At 38.2% G+C, this 24,550-nt stretch overlaps 1 protein-coding gene across 2 annotated transcripts in view; it reads left to right on the forward strand.

The window, feature by feature from the left end:
- LOC136866328 (multidrug resistance protein homolog 49) overlaps positions 1-24,550 on the forward strand; it is a 322,764-nt gene that overhangs the window by 267,784 nt on the left and 30,430 nt on the right. For both annotated transcript variants that reach the window (XM_067143179.2, XM_067143178.2), the window contains exons 17-19: positions 9,901-10,062; positions 19,757-19,960; positions 23,383-23,624. In XM_067143179.2, the coding sequence (XP_066999280.2) occupies positions 9,901-10,062; positions 19,757-19,960; positions 23,383-23,624 (608 nt within the window). The remainder of the gene's footprint in view (positions 1-9,900; positions 10,063-19,756; positions 19,961-23,382; positions 23,625-24,550) is intronic.

The following is a 24,550-nucleotide window of genomic DNA, read 5'->3' on the forward strand; positions in this document are numbered from 1 at the left end:
AATGGGCTGAATGCCTTTAATGAGGATACATATATCTCAGAAACGGAAGATATTGCAGAACTGAAAATTTGTATATGGGATCTTCTTTAAAAACAAAGAAACACGTATATTTTAGTTTTTGGAAAATCCAATTAGTGGCGGTTAAACGGAAGTGACAAATTGGGGTGAATTTTTTGAAAGACTATATCTCCAGAATATCTTGGAAACGTAAAATGTTAGTCGTAAAAAGTGGGTGTTTGGAATCTCATGTAAATGTAAAGAAACATAGGTGATTTGTTTTTGGAAACTCCTTCTAAGGGGAACTCAAAAGGGGTGAAATTTTAAAATGAGAATTTTTACAGTATGTCTAAAAAAACGTAACATGTTACAGAAGTGAAAAATGGATATTTTATCTCTATTAAACATAAAGAAACGTGTATTTTTAGTTTTCGGAAATACCACTTGGCTGGAAGGGGGGGGGGTGTAAAGGTTTCTAAAAATGGTGTTGAATTCTTTTAATTAGGCTACTGATATCTCAAAAATGAAGATGTTACGGACGTGAAATTTGATATTTGCAATCTGCTTTAAAAGTAAAGAAACACGTATTCTTGGAAAATCCATTATGGGGGGGGGGGGTGAAAGAATTGAAAAAATAATTGACTTAATTGTATGAGAATACATACATCTAATAAAAACTAAAGTTGTTACAGATGTGAAAATTCGTATTTGGATCTCCTTTAAAAACAAAGAAAAACGCGTTTGGTGGGGGGGGAACCATCTTGGGGGGCAGGAGTGTAAAGGAGTTGAAATCCTTTCATGAGGACACATAAATCAAAAATTGAAGAAGTTAGAGACGTGATAATTGGTATTTAGAAGATCCTTTACGATTAAAGAAACAAGTATTGTTTTTGCGGAAAAATTCACTTAGGTGGGGGGGGGGGGGTAGTGTGAAATGAAGTGAAAAAAGTTCTTTTAATTATTTTTTGGGTGGGGGGTGGCGGTAAATAAACTTAACGGCGGTGGGGTGTAGAAGGAGGTGAGACCAATTGAGTTTACTGTACTTAATGTACTTATAAGGATCCTCCGTTGCTCAGGCGGCAGCTCGCCGGCCTCTCACAGCTGGGTTCCGTGGTTCAAATCCCGGTCACTCCATGTGACATTCGTGCTGGACAAAACGGAGGCGGGACAGGTTTTTCTCCGGATACTCCGGTTTTCCCTGTCATCATTCATTCCAGCAACATATAATAGTAATAATAATAATAATAATAATAATAATAATAATAATGTTCCGGACCGTCGTCAAATGCGCGGACCGCGCTGGAAACGGCTCCTGGATGGGTAATGACTAAGAATGCAGTCCGGCCGCGGGTTCAGTGCCGCCAAGGCACCCAATATGACACCACGCCGGATCTCCTGAAGGATTTTATCGATATTAAAAATGATTATAGGAAAAGATGGCAAAGATTTACGGACCCAGCTGGCCGGGAGGAATACCTGAGCGTAGTCCGGGTAGTACGAATTCGATTGCTGGGAAGAAAGATTGAAAAATGTGAGGAAACGTGCCGTATTCTGATAGAAAACGAGTCAGATCGGGAATTTTGGTGGATTCTCGCTGAAAACGAGTCAGATCGCGAATTTCGGCGGATTATATATCTAAAACAATAAGCATTCAATTATAAATTTCAGTAAAATACCGTAGCGAAGCACGGGTATCTTGCTAGTATATATATAAAATAACATCCCCTGACTGACTGATTCATCATCACTGACCCAAAACTACTGGACATAAATGAAATTTTCAGGATACATTTATATTACAATGTAGGTGCTCACTAAGGGAGGATTTTTGGATATTAAGTCACTGAAGGGGTGAAAAGGGGGGTAAATTTAAAAAATGTGTGTATCTATATCTCAAAAATGTACCAGTTTAAAGACGTGAAAACTGGTATTTGGAATCTCCTTTAAAAATAAAGAAACACATATTTTTTTGTTTTGGGAAAATCTACTTAAGAGGGGGTAAACAGGAGTGGCAAAAGGGGTGAATTTTTAAATTGAGTGTATCTGCAATATATCTCAAACTCAACATGTTAAAGGCGTGAAAATGGTATTTAGAATCTCCTGTAAAAGTAAGGAATTGGCATAATTTTTTCTGAAAATCCACTTAAGGGAAAGTGTTAAATGGGGTGCATTTTAAAAATGAGCATATCTACAGCATATCTCAAAAACTTAACATATTACAGATGTGAAAATCAGTATTTTTAGTCTTTTAAAAATAAAGTAATGGGTATTTTTTGTTTTCGGAAAAAACAATTAAGGGGGTAAAAATGACTGAAAAAGGAGGTTGAATTATTTTTATTAGAATGCTAGTATCTCCAAAATTGAAGATATTACAGACATGGAATTTGGTATTTGGAATCTCCTTTAAAAATAAACACACACGTATTTTGTGGCAGGGGCAGAAGGTGGGTGGAGATCAACTTAAGGGGGTGTAAAATTAGTTAAATTCTTTTTATGAGGATACAAATAAGAAGTTGACTTAAAACAATAGACCCTTATGGGGGTTTGGAGTGGGGGTGAAGAATGATGACAAAAATATGCATTTATATGAAAGTGTTTGATTTATGAAGTTAAAATTTCAAATGATATCATAGGTGTTAAATAACAGAAGATTTTAAACAAACTGAAACGCTCAGACAGTAAAATGGGGATTAAGAGCCAAAAACAAATATATTCACTCCTTCCTCCGAAACTGTTCAACGTATGAAGACAAAATTCCAAATAGAGTTAACGTTCCACCCATAAAGTGTTAAATGAGGTTTGCTCTGTAAACTAAATTATTCATCCCTACAAAACTGTTTGACGTACAAAGTTGTAAGTTTACAAGAAGGGTATTCTTTTATATCTTAGGTGAAAAATAATGTATACTTTTAAAATATTTCTCCCCTAAGGGGTTTAGGTGGTGGTTGACTCTCCAAAACACCATATCCATTCTTCCAAAACTATCAGGCACAAGTTATTTTTTTTTATGAAGGGGGGTCCTCTATAACCTAGATGTTAATAAATATATAAAAAAATTCTCCCCTTAAAACAGTATTCATTCCTTCATTACTGTTTGACATACAAAATTTCACAGGTTGGCCGCTTTTACATCCTAGAAGTTAAATAAGATAAGGTTGAAAACATTCTAATTCTTCTGTATGGAGTTCAAATGAGTGTTAGCTCAGAAAATAAATACAGTAGAACCTCGATGCATCGTTCCCGGAACTGTTGTTTTCCTATATCCATCGTTCAATTTATTTGGTCCCAAAAATGTTTCATATAAACCAATATTAACTCTCTTGGTGCCAGGCGGTAGTGCGAGCATCCACCCTTTAAATTGCCAGAGCCGATCTGGTCGGCCGTTAACAATCCAGTCGGAAGTTGCCAGAGCCGATTACATCGGCCGGCTTAAAATTCTGCGATATACATAATTTTGAGGCAACCTATAGTGACGTGCATACTTTTGTTACAACCTGTAGTAAAGGGGCTACACGTTATTGTGTGCCTGGCCTTGCTTTGGCAGTTCTAAGAGGGTGTTATACCTTTCACAAGAGTCATTTCCTGTGTTTACAAATAGCGCTAACCGGTCAGTAAGAGATTGCTCCTTGCAGTGAGTGGATTTGTGACAGGAAAATGGTATGTTGTTCACGTGATAATTTTTCAGCAGGTATTGATGACAATAAATTAATGCAGTATTTAGAACAGTGCGAAGTTAACACGGATGATTTATCGGATAGCGATAGGGAATTTAGTTCAGAGAGTAGCGACGAAATTATACCGGACACGTCCGCGGAATCACCGCAGCTAAAGAAGAGACGTTTAATTGTGTCTAACAGCACTGAAGCTACTCTGAATATGGTGGTAGATGAAACTATTGATAACGAATATGATGATGATGATGATGATGTCTCTGGAGAACATTTTGTGGAAATTTGTCTCAATGAACCCGACAACATTCCTCAACCTTCTGTCAATTTGAAGGACCTAAACATGCCCTACCGTCTGATTCTCCGCCCATATCACACTTCAATTTACTTTTCACTTACTCTCTGCTAAACCTTATAGTCACATATAGTCCTCTATCATAACCTAAATGCCGGTCTCCGCGGGCCAAGTGTAGCGTGCCTGCCTCTAACCCGGAGGTCATGGGTTCGATTCCCGCCCAGGTCAAGAATTTTCGCCTGGTCCTGAGGGTTGCTTCGAGGTTCACTCAATCTAAGTGACCCAAAGCGATTGCAATTGAGGAGATATCTGAGGGTGAGAGGGCGACTCCGGTCTGGAAAACCAAGAATAATTACTGAGAGGATCCGTCTCACTGACCATGACCCACCTCGTAAACTGCAGGTACCAACCTGAGCAGCGGTCGTTTAGTACGTCAAAGAAAATCACGGCTTTAGTGCCATACATTCCTTAATTTCGTAAATTCTGTTGTATTGTAAAATTACTTTTCTAATATATACTACAACTGAAAACGAGAAACAATTTTTTCTAAAAACAAAAACTATAATATCAACTACTATTTTTTACTTATTTAATAATTCAGAATTACTTTAATACTGTGTTGTCCGCACGTAGAAAATTTGTTGTCAGTATTTCCCAAACATCGATACATACACGCGAATTTTATCGGTGAGTAAAAATGTCTTGTTTTTATTAGTGACATATGTTTGAATTTTTATTTTTTACGTTTTTATTTTTCTCATTCAAATTAGTTATTCTATAGAATTGTATTTAGAAATACATTATACATAATTATGTATATTCTTTTGTATCGTAAATTATTTTTTCAAAGTAGATATTGAGAGAGAAAGTGCGAAAATATTTTTCTCTTCCTAAAAATAAACGTTTTCGACAACTATAAATCAACAATAAAACGTCTTTGACTCTTTATATCACTCCAAACCAGTTGCTTATTCTATGTAGTCGATATGTAGAAAATTTCACGCCGGTATTTGCTATACAGCGGTAGATATATGCGAATTTTAAAATACATGTATCTCCACTGAAAACGGCCTGGCACTTTACAGTAGTAGAGTGGAGGCGGAGCTCTGGCCTCTTCCAGCTGATGGGGAGCGACCAACTAGATCGGCTCTTGTCTCCAAGAGGGTTAATTTTCTCGCATCTACCGTTCCTCAAACTATCGTTTTATTGCATCATTCATCAAAATTTATATGTCTTCGGCAACAATTATCCTGCATGGATTGATTGTACGTAAGAGAAATATGCGCAAAAGTTTTTTGAATTTAAAGAGACAGCTGAATACTCTAGCATATAATAGCGGCAACCTGTTATGCAAGAATGTAGGAGCGATTATGAGTTGCTAGTCTTGAGCAAGGATTTCGTAGGCTGGTGTACTGTGCGCAGGTTATTCAAGCACAGCCCCACTACAGGCCTCCTGGTGCCAACGCTTCTCCTCGACCCACTAACCAGCCCCTAGAAGTATTCTTATTTACAAGTTTTAAAATGGAAGCACTGTAAAACTCAAATTTGCCACCATTTTCTGTGTTGCTATTGGCTGTATAAGGCTGCCAGCTTCGTTGAAAATGAGAAAATTGCACAGTTTAAGATAATCACGACGTGCGCCAGGTACGTTTTAATTAGTCACAGGGTTATTGATGTGTGTGGGATGCTAGAGGCCTGTTCACCACTTTATTGCCCCCTGCCCAGTTTTTCTTTTACAAGCCGGACCTAACCAAGCCAGACCAATAATATTTTCACTAGCCTGGTCTTGAAATTAATTCCTAGTTGGCAGCATCACTTAGCCCGCTGTGACATAAGACATTGTCCGAGGTGCGCCATGTTGAATTTCTAACCTCTGTGACATCGTCCGAGCCACACCATGTGGGATCTCTAACCTATCGTTTGCGAAGGGTGTACAGAATACAGGTTATCATCATAATATCAAAGTATATCATTAATTTGCAATAAGAGAATTGACCTTGAAGGTTTTTTAATTACTACAAGATGTAAGAAAAAGTGAAACAAAATGGCGTAAAAGTCGCGCGTTTTTTCATCGCCTGTATCATGATTGCAGTTTGATACCGTTATGTATAGTATGAGCATGTCTGGCTCCATGGCTAAATGGTTAGCACGTGTTGGCCTTCAGTTCAAAAGTTCATGATCAGGTCGGGGATTTTAACTTTCGTTGGTTAATTCCTGTGTGCGTGCGCCGACTTACACATTAGGATTCGTCTTAGATAGAGCCGCATTTTCGTTAGTGCGTAGATCGTGTATCATGCACGACAATTTGAAAGATCTGCAACCGGCTTTGGAGGCCACATGCTATTATTATTATTATTATTATTATTATTATTATTATTATTATTAGTAGTAGTAGTAGTAGTAGTAGTAGTAGTAGTAGTAGTAGTAGTAGTGTTATTGTTGTTATTATTATTACATGATGAAAAATGCCCAAATAGAGTACCCATATTTCATTATTTTGTTTTCCGCCCACATTTATCGTTTTCCCACATCCATAGTCATTTTCTCCCTCCCCCTTGAAAACCAATGCATCAAGGTTTTACTGTAATCATTCCCCCAAAACCGTTTGACGTACGAATTGAGGGTCATTTTACAGGCTCAGCTGACAGTGGACTCTCCAAAACGTAAAACTTTGAATAATAACTTTCAATTTAAAACCGTAGCGAAGCACGGGTATCTTGCTAGTTAGGCAATCAATCAATCAATCAATCAATCAATCAATCAATCAATCAATCACTACTGATCTGTATTTAGGGCAATCGCCCAGGTGGCAGATTCCCTATCCGTTGTTTTCCTAGCCTTTCCTTAAATGATTGCAAAGAAATTGGAAATTTATTGAACATCTCCCTTGGTAAGTTATTCCAATCCCTAACTCCCCTTCCTATAAACGAATATTTGCCCCGATTTGTCCTCTTGAATTCCAACTTTATCTTCATATTGTGATCTTTCCTACTTTTAAAGACACCATCCAAACTTATTTGTCTATTGATGTCCTCCCATGCCATCTCTCCACTGACAGCTCAGAACATACCACTTAGTCGAGCAGCTCGTCTCCTTTCTACCAAGTCTTCCCAGCCCAAACTTTGCAACATTTTTGTAACGCTACTCTTTTGTCGGAAATCACCCAGAACAAATCGAGCTGCTTTTCTTTGGACTTTTTCCAGTTCCTGAATCAAGTAATCCTGGTAAGGGTCCCATACACTGGAACCATACTCAAGTTGAGGTCTCACCAGAGACAAATATGCTCTCTCCTTTACATCCTTACTACAACCCCTAAATACTCTCATAACCATGTGCAGAGATTTGTACCCTTTATTTACAGTCATATTTATGTGATTACCCCAATGAAGATCTTTCCTTATATTTATACCTAGGTATTTACAATGATCCCCAAAGGGAACTTTCACCCCATCAACGCAGTAATTAAAACTGAGAGGACTTTTCCTATTTGTGAAACTCACAACCTGACTTTTATCCCCATTTATCATCATACCATTGCCTACTGTCCATCTCACACCATTATCGAGGTCATTTTGCAGTTGCTCGCAATCTTGTTTGTAACTTATTTATTACTCTGTACAGAATAACATAATCTGCGAAAAGCCTTATCTCTGATTCCACTTCTTTACACATATCATTGATATATATAAGATAACATAAAGGTCCAATAATACTGCCTTGAGGAATTCCCCTCTTAATTTCTGCATCCATTATATCATTTCTCAGCCTTGATTCAACTCCTATTACAATATCTGGTAAGTATATATCTGTTAAATTACTTAATTCTATTCCTTTCTTTACAATACTTCTACAGTTGAGCACTAACAGTTTTATGTCATCCCTACTTGATTTCCAGTTCCCTGTTCCCTTAACACCGCTGCCTAGCACACCCTGTTTCCCTGAATGTACCTCCCTATAACCCTTCTAAACAAATTTCCCAACTTACACGTACCACTGCGGTTTAAGTGAAGGCCATCTGAGCGCAGATCCCTATCTCCTACCCACCCATTAGGATCTAGAAATTTCACTCCCAGTTTCCCACATACCCACTCCATAGTCTCATTTAAATCCCCAATCACCTTCCAGTCAGTATCCCTCCTACACAGTATTCCACTGATAACAATCTCCGCTTCCTTAAACTTTATCCATGCTGCATTTACCAGATCCCACACATCCCCAACTATGTTGGTACTTATACCTGCTTGTCTTACGTTGTTAGTACCAACGTGAAACACTACCACTTTCTCCTTTCCCCCCTCCTTCTCTTCTACTTTCTTCAACATCTGTCCTTAACCTAATTCCTGGATAACACTCTACCCTGGTACCCTTTCCTCCACACACTTTCCCGACATGTCTAACAATAGAATCCCCCATGACCAGCGCCTCAACCCTACCCACCTCATTTGATCCCCTCCCCTCCTGGTCAGTCCTATCTTTCCTGATAGCTGCAGAAGCTACTTCCTCCTCCCTTTTCTTCATCCCATGACCCTGTTCCACCTGTCTTTTCCTATCCTCTACTCTACATTTCCCTTTCCTACCTCTTCCCTTTCTCTTACTTCCAAACTTCTCGGCAACAGTTCCCTGTTCCTCATCTTCCCTCGGTTGTTCTACCTGCAGTGACTCGTACCGATTTCTCACAGACACCTGTCCTGAATTTTGATCCCGAATGGAGCCCTTAGCCTGCAATCTCCTTCCCCTTAAAACATTAGACCACCTGTCTTCTACAATTCCCCCATTTCCTTCCAATCCCTCTATTTCACCTTCTGTATCCTGTACATTGTTTGGAGGCCTACTTTCCTTCCTGTCCTCTGAGAGTATCCTAATTATCTCCCTCAAGCTCTCCAACTCCTCCCTCATACTTCTTAATGCCTGGCCACACCCACAGTTCCTACACTCGCACTGCTTAGGCATTTTTTTACTAAATAATGAAAAGAAAAGGAAAAATAAGATAACTTATTCTGTGCAGCTACTGCTCTCTGTCCAGGGATGTTGGGAGATCTTTTTTTCTCTAGCTGTGATCTTGCTTCTTCGGTTGACCCATTTAGTTGCTGAAATGTTAGTAGAAAACTGTTCCTGGACTTAAGTTTCTGAGCTGGGGGTACATGACCATGTAGTGGATGAGCACTTTCCTGTTCAACTCATATCCTCTCCTTGTTAGCAGTCAATCCCTGCAAGCTGATAGAGTTTGTCGACCGGAGTAGACTTTAAACAGCCTGTCACCAACCTAAAGATCTCATTGAGGACCACATGCATGTGTTTAGCATGAGATAACGAGTACCATACTGAATATGCATACTCTGTGACAGAGTAACAAAGGGCCATTGGTGATGTGTGGATAGTTTGCAGTTGACTACCCCACTTTGATCCAGCCAGTTTGTGCTAAAGGTTTATTCTAGGTGGAAACTTTCTGTTTACAGTTCAGTGTTTTTTCTGAAAGTGAGAGCTCTGTCCAGCATTAGTGCCAGATATTTTGGAGTGTCAGAATTGTAGCTTGATACCTGACCTGACAACTTTCAGCTTCTGATGTGCTTGTTTGTTTTTCAAATGAAAGGCATAAACTTGTGTCTTTGCATTATTAGGTCTGAACTGATTTGGATCATAATAGCTGGATAAGTTTTTGAGAGCAGTAGTGAGATTTAAATAGTATAACCACCTCAGTTATATCAGATTAAAATAGAAATGTAGCTTTTAAAACTTTCTTGCTAGTTGAATGAAAATAAGAGGCTGTTAAAAATGTAAAGATCATAATATATCATTTTCTAATCACTAATCTATCATTTTCTGCTTTCTGGAACATTCTGGTTTGTATTATTGCTTTATTACTGCATTATTAGGTATAGAAAGCTCTTGAAATCTATTTCTCCATTTGTTTTTAACCTCAGAAAATGTCTTTCTTTTCAGTTGTACATGTTCAGTATAGCTGGCGTGAAGCTAACAAACAGACTTCGCAAGCAGGTGTTCAGTGCTGTTCTTCAACAGGAGATAGCCTGGTTTGATGATGAACGCAACAGTGTGGGAGTACTATGTGCTAGACTCTCAGGTGATGCTGCCAGTGTCCAAGGGGTAAGTTGTGATGAAGACATGGCTGTTTGTTCATGTAGGCACTGCAGAGAATCACAAAAGAGAAATAACTCTTTCATATAAAGACTAGCAGCCTGCCCTAACTTCTCGTGGGGACAATTTTGAATTTAAGCTGATAGGCCTTATAAGATTTCCTCGTAGATGGCATTAGGCCTATTTTATTGTTTTCCTATTGATGTATACATCGCTCAGTGTGATGTTTTCCCAAAGCCCTTCTGGCAGCGTGCCTGTTAGCTTGCTCTTTTTTCCCCATGCAACATTTTAATCATTCCTGTGCTTTCACTAACATGAACCACCACCACATGGACTAGCATTTGTCTGTCAAGCAACCACTGCTCAGCCCAGATCCCTGCAGATTACAAGGTACGCGTGGTCAGCATGATGATTTCTTCTCAGCCATTATCTATAGCTCCATAGACTGGGTCTGTTATCTCACCATCAGATAGCTACTCAATTACTGTTCTCATATTGCCTCAGTGGACTTCATCAGACCTCATATACAGGTAAAAATCCCAGACCTGACAGTAATTGAACCCAGTGCCTCCTAACAAGAGTCAGGCTCACTACCCCTCTAAAACGACAGTAACTCTTAAACCATACACACAAACTGCCTACTCTACTATATAAGATAGCCAGCACAAACATGGAGTGACACCTACAAAGGACTTTATATCTTCACTCTACTTTTTCCTGCTGAGCAATATACAGTTGTGTTTGAGAAGTGGTTGAAAATGTTTACTTCATGTTTAATTGCTTTAATAAGAAATAGAAGAAACATTGTGAGCTAATGGTACTTCACTTGTGCCAGACTAAGATATATTTTAATAATATTGTATAAGTTATTTATTAAATACTAGCTGTCTAATTCAGTGTACACAACTTCTGCACCAATTTCAATATTCTGTCTACTATAGCCCAAATATTAAAAGAAGTGTTCTGACAACTGCACAGGGAGAGTCCATTTACTGCCTGCCTGGGTGGACAGAAGAGAGTAGGGGTATGGTTGCCAAGGAAACATGCGGTCGCTATGGAGATGTGCCTACAGTCCTCCTGGAGTTTCTGTTGTGTGTTCCGTATTAAGTATCAAACAAAAGTATTGTAGTGAACATGAGACAAAGTCAGTTATAGTCTGACCTAGTAGTTTGGCATGCTACAACAGAATTCAGCAGTCTGAATGATCAAACGCAAGAGTGAGAAGGAGAAACGAATGTAGGATTGTGGCAACACTGCTCAATGACACTACAGTATGCCCTCCTTCCTGCACTAGCTGTCGGAATGCTTCTTTTAACCTTTATATTGCTATACTCACAACGAGGAGAATGACCACTACTCTGCTGCTCCTGTGATATTACGAGCAAGACATACAGTACATCCGATTATAACTTTGCAATATTCATAATGTTGACATCGGAAATCATCAAATCAAATCAAAATCTCTTTATTTGCAAATGAGGTGTCTATATTGGTGGCAAATAGTACACTAAAATACATTATTGTCAACACTAAATTTTAAATTAACAAGAGAAGAAGACATTTTCCTAGAATACAATATTATACAATTTATGCTAACAATTTTTTCTATTAAACACACAGGTCATCCTTAATAAATTTATATTGTTTACAAAATTCTACTTATAATATCCCCTGTACTTACAAAGTTAACTCGTATACAGTATTTGGAATTACTTCAAATAATACTATACAACTGGTATAAGATTAAAATTTACATTGTATTTATTTACTTATTTAATATCCTTTTCTTAGCCCCATTCAAACTCTGAAGGCATACACAGCTGTCAATCTGCAGAAGATAGAAAGTTACATAATGATTATCCATGAATTCATTGATGAGTTATTACTACAAATATGACACTGTGCTTTATCAGCTGTGGGATGTCCAGCACTCAAGCTAGCTGAGAGGCCCATGTCAAGGATGAGTATAGGCAATGTCATCAGCCAAAAAAAAGAGCACAATCTTGCTGAATAAGAGGCTATAAGGGTTTTATTCACATTAGAATCCGGAGATGATATCAAATTGAAATGTTCGCACACGGTAGTTGAAGCCATTTGATTTTTTGATTTCTTTAGTTTTACTTTTTTTGCTTTCTTTTCAGCCATCTATGGACCATGTTTGACAATATTTGCATTATTTTTAGGCTTCTCTGCCTTCACTCTCTGTAGTAACTTTTCATCCTTTCTCCAAATTCCTTCTTCTGTTCTTCGGTATAGGATCTCCTTTTTCTCACTAGTGTCCCCCAAGTCTCCTGGAAACAACAGAACTTTTTGATGAGTGGTCTAAATCGATTTCTGCTCATTATTTCATCTTCTGTAGTCAAGTTCGACCCCACGTCTTGAAACCATTTCAGCTCTGTCTTTCTCTTCCTGAAGAATTCAAAGATTCTCTTAGTCTGTTACTGTCCATCCTCAACCAGTGTCCATAGATTCTGTTCCTCATCAATTCAACCATTCCTTCTGTTCTTCAATACAATTCTTTGTTAGATTTGTGTCTCATTACATTTGGGCCTAACATTTTTCTGAGTATTTTTCTTTCTCTTCAAGTCCACCTGTCTCAATCATATCCAATGTTCCTGCTGCATACAGGCACGCAGGTTTTAGATGCCTTTGTTTAGCCCCATACAATAGAACTTTTTTATTGTAGGTGTTCCTCGTCAATTGAAATGCCATTTCCATTTTTCTTGCCCGCTCTTTAATGGTGATCTTTTCTGAACCATTCTGTTGCCATTTTTCTTCCCAATACTTAATGATCTCGACTCTCTTTATTTTCTGTCCCCTAACTTCAACAGCTGAGGGGCCTCATATCATGAACTCGGTCTTCTCAAAAGAAATTTGAAGCCCAGTCTCCTTTGCTATCATCTGGAGTTCTTCAATCCTTTTCTTAGCTGTTGCTATAACACTGGTGGGTATCACTATATTATCAGTGAATGTCGAACAATCTATACTTATACTCTCCTTATCTCCCCCAAACTTGAAAGTCTCTTTCTCTTTGTCAGGAATTCCCTTCTTCCGTTCCCTAACAACTTAGTCCAGAATGCAGTTGAACATGATTGGCAAGAGTCTGTCTCTTTGTTTTACACCACTTTCGATTTTGAAGAGCTCGGAGATCTTCACCCTGTACTCTTTTTTTTGGAGTGAGTGTTACTGATTGTCTGCCTGATTAAATTTCTAGTCTTGTTGTCTACTTCAAACTCTTCTAGAACTCTCATCAAGCTTTTTCTGTCAATGGAGTCATATGTCTTTCTGAAATCCACAGAAACTGCCACATATTTGTTCTGTCCCAACATCTTGTATTTTATGATACTCGTAAGGTTGAAGATGTGTTCTAACTTTCTGGAGAACTGCTTGATATTCTCCCAGTTCTTCATCCAGTATACATTCTACTCTAGTTAGTAATACTTTAGACAAAATCTTGTAGGGGACCAAAACTATAGATATTCCTCACATCCATCTTATCACCTTTCTTATACAATGGATGTATCAAAGCCACTGGCCAGTCTACAGGGATCCTCTCCATTTCTCAAATGGTTCCATCAGAGATTTGACTTCAGTAGTCCCCATTTACAGGAGTTCTGTCACGATGCCATCTTTGCCCTCAGCTTTGTTGTCCTTCAGCCCTTGAATAATCTGGGTCAGTTCTTCATCAGGTGATAATGATTTAGTTGTTGGTATCCTTGATGACCTTATTTCCAAACTTTCCTATTGATCATCATAGTTCAGTGGTGAGAATTTCACATTTTTCCATGTTGTTCATTCCTAATTTCCCCGCGTCATCTCTGAAGCAGACTCCTGGTGCCTGATAACCTTTTAAGTGTGATTTGAAGGTCCGGTAGAAGTTGCATGTGTTATTCTTCTGGAAGTCATCGCCTGTTTCCTTCAACTGATCTCTTCGTATTGTCTCCTGATCATTCAGAATACCTGGGCTCATAGTTTTGTCTGGGTTCTGAAGGATAATAAATCAACTTCCTTTTCAGTTGAAGTCCATTTCTTCCATCCTCTATCCTATGTCTGAGTGCCTCACTGCACTCTTCATTCTACCACTCCCATCTCTTTTGCTTTGCCTGGAGGATCATCCTTTGCCACACCTTTGAACTTGTCTAGGATTTTGTCCCATTTTCATAATTCAACATTCTTCAGTTCTTCTTGGTATTTTTTTCTTTACATCTTCCATATATTTTAATTTACTTATGTCATATTTTGGAAATTTGTTTTTTCCACTCACTCCTCTTTTGGGCGGGAGAAAATTTTAGTCAGGTCGGGATCTGAGTGTTTATTTCAGCTCTCCTTGCTACTTTCACATTTATGATTTCTTTCTTTGCTAGCCTGGAAATTGCTATGTGCTCAATCTGAAAATTTCCCAAGATTGGATTAGGAGATATCTAAGTCTTCTGTTTTCTTGGTAAATGTTTCAAATTTGTTGACATCAGTCGGAAATCACAGGCACAGCACAGTTCAATGAGTTTCTCACCATTCTTAGTTGTCTATTTGTGCACTGGTTATTCTCCTACTATATTTCTGTACTTCCTTTCTTTGCCAATCTGTGCATTGAAGTTGTCCATTAGCACCTTGATGTTCCTCTCTGGAATTTTCTACAACTGGTCTTCTATTTCTTCCCAGAACTTTTCAACATTTACTGAATCCTTGCAATTATATTCATTGATTGGGCCATGGGCATTTATTAGAGTGTATGTCTTGTTTCCATTCCCTAGTTGCAGAAGTGAGTCTCTTCAATGAACTTTCAAAGCCTATTATAGAGTCTATTAAATTTTTCTCTAGAGAAAAAAGCCTCCTCAAGAAGTGAGAGTGAATTGGTATCACTGGTTTCGTTTGTATATCCTATAATTTCTACTCTCGAATTGATCCTCATCTCTATACCTTATTTCCTGGATAGCCTAGACCTTTATATCCCGTTCTTCCATTGTTTTTGTTAGCACTAGTTTTCCAACTTTCCTAACCAGTATTGTTGTTTTGTCTTGAGTTCGTGGTTTCCATGGGATTCTGACATCCCCTCACGTCATGGTGCAGGTTCTCCAGAACCTTTTGGCCTGCTTGCACCACTGGATGTGGTGGTGGATTCCTCATTTGAGCTACCACATGGAGTGGTTTCATTCTCGAATTAGCTTTCCATAACTCATCAACTGTCTAATTATTAGACTGGCAAAGCATAACCATGTTTTGCTGAGTTAGAACTAGGATTGCAAGTCCTAGAGCCTTCAACCAGTCGCCCCTCACACGGGGAAATGGATGCTGACCAGAATGCCGCCTGATGCGGGAACAGATGCATCTGGATTTTGAGATTTCTTCCATGTTGTCCACTGTTACAAATAACTTCCTCTTCCATTTTCTAGACCGTTGCCCAGTTTCCCCATTTGGAGTGATAAACTTATTGATGGAATAATTATAGTAAGCTAAGAGCCATGTTATTGGGTGTAAAGCACTTATTTACATAATTTATCTCTGTGGGCAACTAGCAGCCATGTTGTTGGCCATGAAGTAATGTTGTAATGTTGAAATCACAGATAACTAGTAGCCATGTTGTTGATTGTAAAGCCTTAATTGACAAATTACATTATAGATGTAGAAATATACTTACGATGTTATAACACTTTTCGGCAGGTGTTATTCTGTGACTCTTCAACTGATAGATTTTGTTCGGTGAAAACCAGCCATCCCTATGCAATGTATTCTATGGCCAAATGACCTGCAGTCATGGCTCTGCCCAATTTTATAGTGAACTTTGCTCTGGCACAAGACCCTCAGATTCTCCTGCGAGATGCTATTTAGACCAGCTGAGATAAACAATGAAGGAAGCAAGTATAAACCCTCAAACTTGGGATGTACTTGCCACTTCACACCAAACCATCTCAGCCTCCATTGAATTACTGAAACTAGAGCATTGCAGACATGAAGAGATCAAACAACAATAATAACAACAACAACAGAAGCAAGCAAGCCTTACCAGACCCAACCCAATCACGCACTCCTCCAATCCATTAAGTGCTATTTGTGTGGGAATATATTTTATGTAAGAATTGGCCTGTTTAGTTATCAAAAGTCTTCACGTGAAATGTAAAGCAGATTGTTAGGTATGAAAAAGATGATATGCACGGACATGAGGAATTGCTGATGATCTTTTAAAATACAATATTTCATGTGGTTTCAAGTATGTAATTTCATTCAGTTAATTAGCTCTTCTTCATTTCTCGTTTCCAGCCTTCTGGGTCAGGTTGTGAATCAAGGACCTCCACAGTTTTTCTCTCTCTCTCTGCCATTCCCGTTCTTCCTCCAATATTTCTTCTAATTTTATTCTTCTCTATACTCTCCTTGACCATTTTAGGGGATGCCCTAACCGTTTCTGAGGCCTCGACTTACTCTATTTTATAGGCTGCTAGTACGATAGGCTCACCACACACAGAGGCATTTTATGCCTATTGCCAGGATTCTTTCAGGCCACCCCTAACATGGGGAAAGAGACTCCTTTGGCAGCCGGCCCTAACATGGACTGCAGTATTAACTAAAATATACAATAAAACTTTATATAGTTCAAATGCTAGAAGAAGAAGAAAAAATAGAAGAAGAAGAAGAAGAAATACAGCTATATCTTATATTCCACAATTAACAAGATGAAAAATGTTTAAGTGCAACAAACTTAGTACATAATAGTGTATAGAGAAGCTGAATGTATTTAAATTTGACTAGTATATCTCCAAATTTTAAAGAAATGTTTATAACCCGTACTTGCCAAGGTCGATAGACAGCTAAAGGTTTTGTCAATGAACTGACTGCAGGTCTTTCAAATGTAGCTGTATCACAGAATGTTCAAGGTCCCATAGGTAGACCACGAGGGGGGTACTCCGTTATTCTGGGATATCATGTGGAGTCTTAACTATTGCAAAACTCAGGAAAGCAGATTATATTGGTCACTTTTCAAAATGACAAATGCAGCCTGATAAAAATTATCATAGAAGGTAAGATGGAAGGGAAACGTGGATATGTACAGAGATGATTATCCTGGATGCAGAACCTCTGATAGTGGTTTGATAACTACAGTATGGCAACTCTGATGGAGGAAACATGATGGTTGCCAGCCTTCTGTGAGAAACAATCAATCACCTCTGATCCACATTTAGGGCAGTCGCCCAGGTGGCAGATTCCCTATCTGTTGTTTACCTAGTCTTTTCTTAAATAATTGCAAAGAATTTTGAAATTTATTGAATATCTCCCTTGGTAAATTATTCCAATCCCTAACTCGCCTTCTCATAAACGAATATTTGCCTCAATTCTTCCTCTTGAATTCCAACTTTATCTTCATATTGTAATCTTTCCTATTTTTAAAAACACCACTCAGACATATTCGTCTACTAATGTAATATACTTCTTGTCTCCACAGACAGTTCAGAACATACCACTTCGTTGAACAGCTCGTCTCCTTTCTTCCTCGTTTTCCCAGTCCAAACTTTGCAACATTTTTGTATCGCTACTCTTGTCAGGAATTACCCAGAAAAAATCGAGCTGCTTTTCTTTGGATTTTTGCCTGGAGAAAACTGAGGATAAGGAATCAGAAGTTTTATGGCAATAAAGAAGAAAGCAGGTTAAGAGGAACAGCAGTTACAACATTTATTTAAGTGATATACAGAATAACAATAAACAAACAAATCAAGGCAAAGTAAAGACCACAAATTTAGGCGTTTAACCTTGAGCATAATTGCCACCAGTTTTGCATGAAGAATATTGAATACAATAAAAGACTGTTGTCTTGAAGCTGGAAGGTTCAGAATTACTGATCATGCCTATTACATTAATACGTAGGCTGACCGTTGTCAAACCAGAAAGTTTACTTGAATGAAAAGCCATAAATGTCAAGAAAATGTTACAAGAACAATATTAAATTTGAAAAAGATAATACAAAAAATATAATGGATTAGATTATCAGCTCCTTGAAGAGGAAATATTCATGACATTCCATCACAATAATTATATGAATGACTAGAATAAAAATTCTTGGAGAGCAAAATTTATGACGCTCCCCCAGAGAGTGCAAAGTCCAGCTAAATCTTCATTAAAAGTGATATTTAAAATGTTCAGCCACGCATTGAAGTGACTGGTGATTAAAAATCTCAGGGATGAATAGACAAGCCAGTCTGTAAAGAAATGTCCTCTCAAAGGGACCTCTTGATGCACTCATATTTATTGGCAGATACGCCGAGAATCAAAGAAAGCCCATGCCGATCAAGACATAGCCCAAATGGCCATGCAATAAGTCCAGTTGCTTGCATCAGAGCAAAAGATTTGCCACAGCAGTGACAATAGCGTGGAGACTTAAATCGTCTGCTGCATGAAGTGCGGATGATTCATGGCTGCAGTAAGTACAAGCAAGCAAGGCAAGGTGGATGACCTCGAGCAAAATGCGGCCGGAAAATGTTAACAACGTGTGCGGTAGGGAGCCACCTTAGAGTGCTGGGCCGAAAAGAACTCGGCTGATGAGTGGAGAATACGAAGGCGGGGCTAACGTTATGTAGCAGCGGCGAAAGTTCTCAATGCGCAGAATTAAAATAGTGCTGAAAAACTAACAATAAAATTACGATAGAGCAAAACAAAGGAATAACAAAACATACAGAATAATCAGAAATAATGTCTTGGAGGAATATTAACAATAAAAATTGAATAAATAATTTGAGGGACCTAAATAATAAATTACAAAAAATAACCAATGAGGGCTAGGACATTAGCGGAAGAATACATTATCGGTACTAATCGGCAAGAAAGTTGCTGATGACGTAAACAGCCATGTCCAGGTTAAAGTAGCCAATCAAACACTGAGAATAAAAGGCAGCAGGGTCAACATACCCAGAGGGTAAGGAGGCGAAATAGTTTCCATTAAACCTGAGACATGAATGCATACCAAAAGGGAACTTGTACTCTCTCAATAGAAAGCTACGTAAAGAGATAACAGACTAAAGGTAAGATAAATAATAATAATTTCAATAAAGCAAGAGATACCAAAATTAATACATGAATCAAAAGCCTCTCAGCGTGTTCATGTGAAGCATGAACCATTGCCAGTTCTCAAATCAAGTAATCCTGGTGAGGGTCCCATACATTGGAACCATACTCTAGTTGGGGGTCTTACCAGAGACTTATGTCTTCTCCTTTATATCTTTACTACAACCCCCAAATACCCTCATAACCATGTGCAGAGATCTGTAAAAGGTACCAGAAGAAATAAAAAGAGAATTCATAGAAATTGTAGCTCACATTTATAACCATAAATAATGGAATACAAAATTTAAAATTGTTAGTGTCTCCATAATTGCTCATTCTACAAAAAATAATTTGAAATCCATAAGATATACATTTTTCTTCTACTTTTGTTGCATACAGTTTTTCATTATGAATAATACTAATGGAGAAACCTGAGAATTCACTCATAGACCTTCCTTTAAACTACTACCACTTCACCCTGTACCAACCAAATAATTTATATTCAGTCTTTCTTCCCTTCCATAAAACTATGTTCAGCTGATTTCACATGATGTAACAGACCAAGAAAAACAAAGTGAACTTAATAATGTCTATTACTAATGCTACTAATTTACTCATTTTCAATCATCCTTTTAAAGTTCTTCTTTCTGTCTACTAAAATCATGTCGCTGTGTTTCAGGCAACAGGCAGCCGAATTGGCTCTATCTTGCAGTCCACCTCCACTCTTCTTATTGGCTTCATACTGGCGATGTACTACACTTGGAAGATGACATTGGCATCTGTAGTAGTGGTACCATTGGTGTTTGGAGCAGTCTACCTGGAACAGAAATTGATGCATGGCCAAGGATTGCATGAGAAAGAAGCCCTGGAGAGTGCATCCAAGGTGATTCTGGAGTATTTCCCAAAAACAAAGTTATTCTTAACACTGGGTAACCCCTAGAACAGTTCTCCTTTTCGTGTGATTGTTAATGGACAGCAGTAACCAATGAATAGACTGGTTTTTATTCTACATATTTTATTTGAATTTTAACACTCACACAGTTTCATCATTGTCATCATCATCGTCGCCCATTTCCCTCATCCAACACCTGCCAGGTTGGGATGTTTATGACACCTTTCCATCAACCATTCAACCACCATGTTCCTCTTTAACTGTGTTCCAACCCAGGTTTCTTCTTGATTGTTTTCAACCTCCTTAGTCTGGGTTTCCCTCTTGCTCTTCCTCCTATCTGGGTCTCCGTCACTGCTTCATCATCCTTCCCTCTTTCATCCTTTTGACATGGCCAAATCTTCCATTTCACTGGCCTAGAATATTAATAAGATAACATTGAACCAAGCAGAATGACCACATGTGTTAATGCGCTATGGCTATGGAGGCAAGTGGTTCAAACCCCACCGTTGGCTGTCCTGAGAATGGTTTTCTGTCGTTTCCCATTGTCACATCCAGGTAAATGCCAGAACAGTTCCTATTCATAGGAAACAATTGATTCCTTCCACCACTTTTACCTGATTTTATTCACCATCAGTCATCAATCAGTCATCAATGATCTGCATTTAGGGCTATATGTTGTTTACCTAAGGTTTTCTTAAGTGTTTTCAAAGAATTTTGATAAATTATTCCACTCACTTATTCCTTGTCCTATAAATTAATATTTACCCCAAATTGTCTTCTTGAGCCCAACTTTATCTTCTATCATGATCGTTCCTCATTTTAAAAGCTCTACTCAAGCGTATACGTCTACTAATGTCATTCCATGCCATGAACTTGGAACATACTACTTAGCCAAGCAACTCGTCTCGTTACTCTCAAGTCTTCCCAGCCCAAAGTTTGTAACATTTTCGTAACGCTACTCTTTAGTTGGAAATCACCAAGAACAAATCGTGCTGCTTTCCTTAGGATCTTTTCTAGTTCTATCAAGTAATCCTAATGTGGGTCCCATACACTGAAATAATATTCTAATTGGGGTCTTACCAGAAACTTACATGCCCTCTCCTTTACGTCTTTACTACAACCCATAAATACCCTGTTAACCATGTGTAGAAATCTCTATTCTTTCTTTATAACCTTATTAATGTGATTACCCTAATGATCATTCCTTATATTAACACCTAGGTACTTACAGTGATCCCCATGAGGTACTATCACCCATCAACACAGCAATTAAAACTGAAAGGACTTTCCCCCTTGGCAAAATGTACAGTCTAACTTTTCATTGCATCTATCATCATACCATTGTCTTCTATCCATATCACAACATTGTTGAGGTCATTTTGTAGTTGTTCACAATCCTGTAGCTTATTTATTACTCACTACAGTATAACATCATCCATAAATAGCCTTTTCTGTAATTCCAGTTCTTTACACATATCATTACAGGATTATTCTAAATTAGTTACCTGAAAGTATCAGCAAAGATTTTTGAAACTAATCAAAATTTATTATGTTTGTCAAACCTCATTCAATATCATCAAGTTTCAGACTTAGCCAACAGACTTTGCTCCATGCACTCTCCTCGCTTGTCTGGCGGGAAACATGATGCAGTCGTCATGGAAGTGCACAGCCATGCAGAGCATGCACAGTATTGCCTGTGGTTTCATGAAACAAAATCATAAATTGCCATTCACATCAGAGTATCAGAAAGCCATAGGTGAAAACAATCAAAGCATGGTATGATCGATTTGTGGAAACGTTGTGTGGCATGCCAAAAGAAGGGACGGGGACACCCTTGTTAATAAGTTTCTGTTCAGTCTTGAGAATACATTGACAGGGCGGACCCAACTATTACCCATAGTATTTATATGAGCTTAGTCAATACTGACCAACTAAGGACCAAAAATGGTCAAATTTGTTGATTCAGTCATGAGGTTACCTTTCACATTAGTGGTACAGTAAACTGTAAAATGTACATCCTTCCCTCTTTTTCATCCTTTTGACATGTCCAAACCTTCCATTTTGTCATGAAGCTTTTCATTCTGATTTCCTTCCTGATGTCTTCATTTCTTACTCTGTTCTTTCTTGTCTTATACGTATTATGTTACGTCAATCTATGCACTGGAAATAATTTACATTAGTAGTATACTGAGTTATTTAATGTTATTTTCAGGTAACTAATTTACACTAACCTGTATATAAGGAAACATAAAGGTCCAATAATACTGCCCTTTGGGACTCCCCTCTTAATCATTACAGGATCAGATAACACTTCTCCTAGTGTAATTCTCCTGGTTCTATTTTCTAGAAATTTAGGTATACATTCAACCACTCTGTTAACTAGTCTAATAGCCCTCCTTTTTGTTGGTAGTCTCCCATGATCTATCCTGTTAAAAGCCTTGGATCGGTCAATATCGATACAGTCCATTTCACCTTCTGATTCTAAAGTATCTGTTATATCTTGTTGGAATCCCACAAATTAAGCTTCACTATAATAACCTGTCCTTAAATTCGAACTGCCTTCTATCAGACCAGTTAGTACTTTTGCAAACATGTATAATATAATCAGAAAGAATGCTTTCCCAGAGCTTACAAACAACACTTCAAGCTGACTGGCCTGTAACTATCCGCTTTATGTTTATCCCTTTTCTCTTGTACACTGGGGCTTCTATTGCAACTCTCCATTCATTTGATATCGCTCCCTCATATAAGCAGTAATCAGATAAGTATTTCAGATATGGCACACTATATCCTAACCCAATGCCTGTAGTGTATGTGCCCAGAAATCTTATTCCAGCTGCTTTTCTAGCTTTCAACTTCTGTATCATTTTGTAAACATCTTCATTATCATAGGTAAATTTCAGCAATTTGCTATAAAGAGTGTCTATGTGAGGATGTTGTTTCTTTTGCAGGTGTAATACTGTTGCCATATGTTTTCTCTTCCAGGTATTTGACAAATATATTTACTCAAAGTTAGTTTCAGCAGACTGAAGAACCTAACAGTAATATATAATTTTAAAACATTATTTACTGGAACAATAAAATCCTTCCTAGGCAAAATTATGCATTTCAGTTTAAACACATTACGTTATTATGAAATCAAGTCATGTATAGAAAGAGTGGAACATGAATAGAATAGGGTTAACATAATGACAGTTCAATGTAGGAAATGGGAGTTACAAGAAGAGGAGATGAGGACGAAGATGAAAACACAAAAGGACAAGGACAATCTCCACATCTTCCTTACATGTCCATCATCACATAGATGAGTGCTTTCCTCATCAACACCAGTTCTTCTACATGGTATTACAGCTTTACTACACACCATGTTACAGTTGACGACAGAGTTTGACGAGTGTTTGTTTCTTCCTCAGATTGCAGTGGAAGTGATCTCAAATATCCGCACAGTGGCAGGGCTAGCAGGAGAAAAAGCCTTTATCCAGAGATATGTAACTGCTCTTAGTGGTGCTCAAGTTGCTGCTCGAAAGAAGATACGTTTCCGTGGTGTAGTATTTGCTATGGGTCAGAGTTCCTGGTACTGGGCTTATGCTCTCAGTTTCTATTATGGAGGATATTTGGTGGCCTATGAAGATCTGCCATATGAAAATGTCATCAAGTAAGAATTGGTTAATCTTAACATTTAAACTTTTAATTATTCACAAAGACCCTAGTATGTCTGAAACTTGAATGTGTGAAAAGTAAGACATTTTATTTATTAAAAAAATTAAGGTTTTCTTTCTGAGCTTACGGTAACTTACCTAAAGATTTGTTATCAAGATGCTGCTTCATTATAATTATGTAGAATTTCTGTCTCAAACTTTAATGATATCAAAGGTCTGAGTACAGGTGAGAATATAGAATAGGTGTAGTAGAAAAGAGTCACATGCCTCATGGCTAGTGATTTTGGGATATTTGCATCATCATGCAGCCTGTATCGTCATCTGTTAGTTATGAGCTACAACACTGTAGCTCGTACCCATTCCTTGTAAATAAACTGAACAAACTGCCTTGTTTATGATCTTCAGGCATCCAAAGTGGAAAACAGGCTCATGCCACATGTCTCTAATCTTATATATTCATGCTGTGTGACAGGGATTTTGGTATACAGTAGAGCCTCGATTCCCCGTTTTTGGAAGGACCACGGAAAAAAGAATGTAAAATACTGGAAAACAGGAAATGCAGGAATGAATATTAATACCATCAATAATTTGTCTGGACATCACAATAATCCAAGGCTCATTCTTAGATTGAAAGCAACACATAGTAACACACCTCTGCTGACCTGCTAAGCCTAACACATCAGAGGTTTTTCCTTCAGGGTTTACTCACTTAGCCTTCGAGGATCCCTCCACTTCCCACAAGGCAGTGGGTTCATTTTGTACTATTCCCAAATGCATGGGTTGCCTCCCCCACCAGTTCAGCTGTATGAAAACTTTCATTTTACGCCTTTACTGCCATTAAGATTTTCGCACGTATCCCTGTGCAAGGGGCCCATGATATACCCCATGTGACTCGGTCACCACCAGAACTTGGCCGCTACCA

The sequence above is a fragment of the Anabrus simplex genome, chromosome 3 (genome assembly GCF_040414725.1).
Source record: "Anabrus simplex isolate iqAnaSimp1 chromosome 3, ASM4041472v1, whole genome shotgun sequence".
In the NCBI taxonomy this organism is placed as follows: Eukaryota; Metazoa; Arthropoda; class Insecta; order Orthoptera; family Tettigoniidae; genus Anabrus; species Anabrus simplex.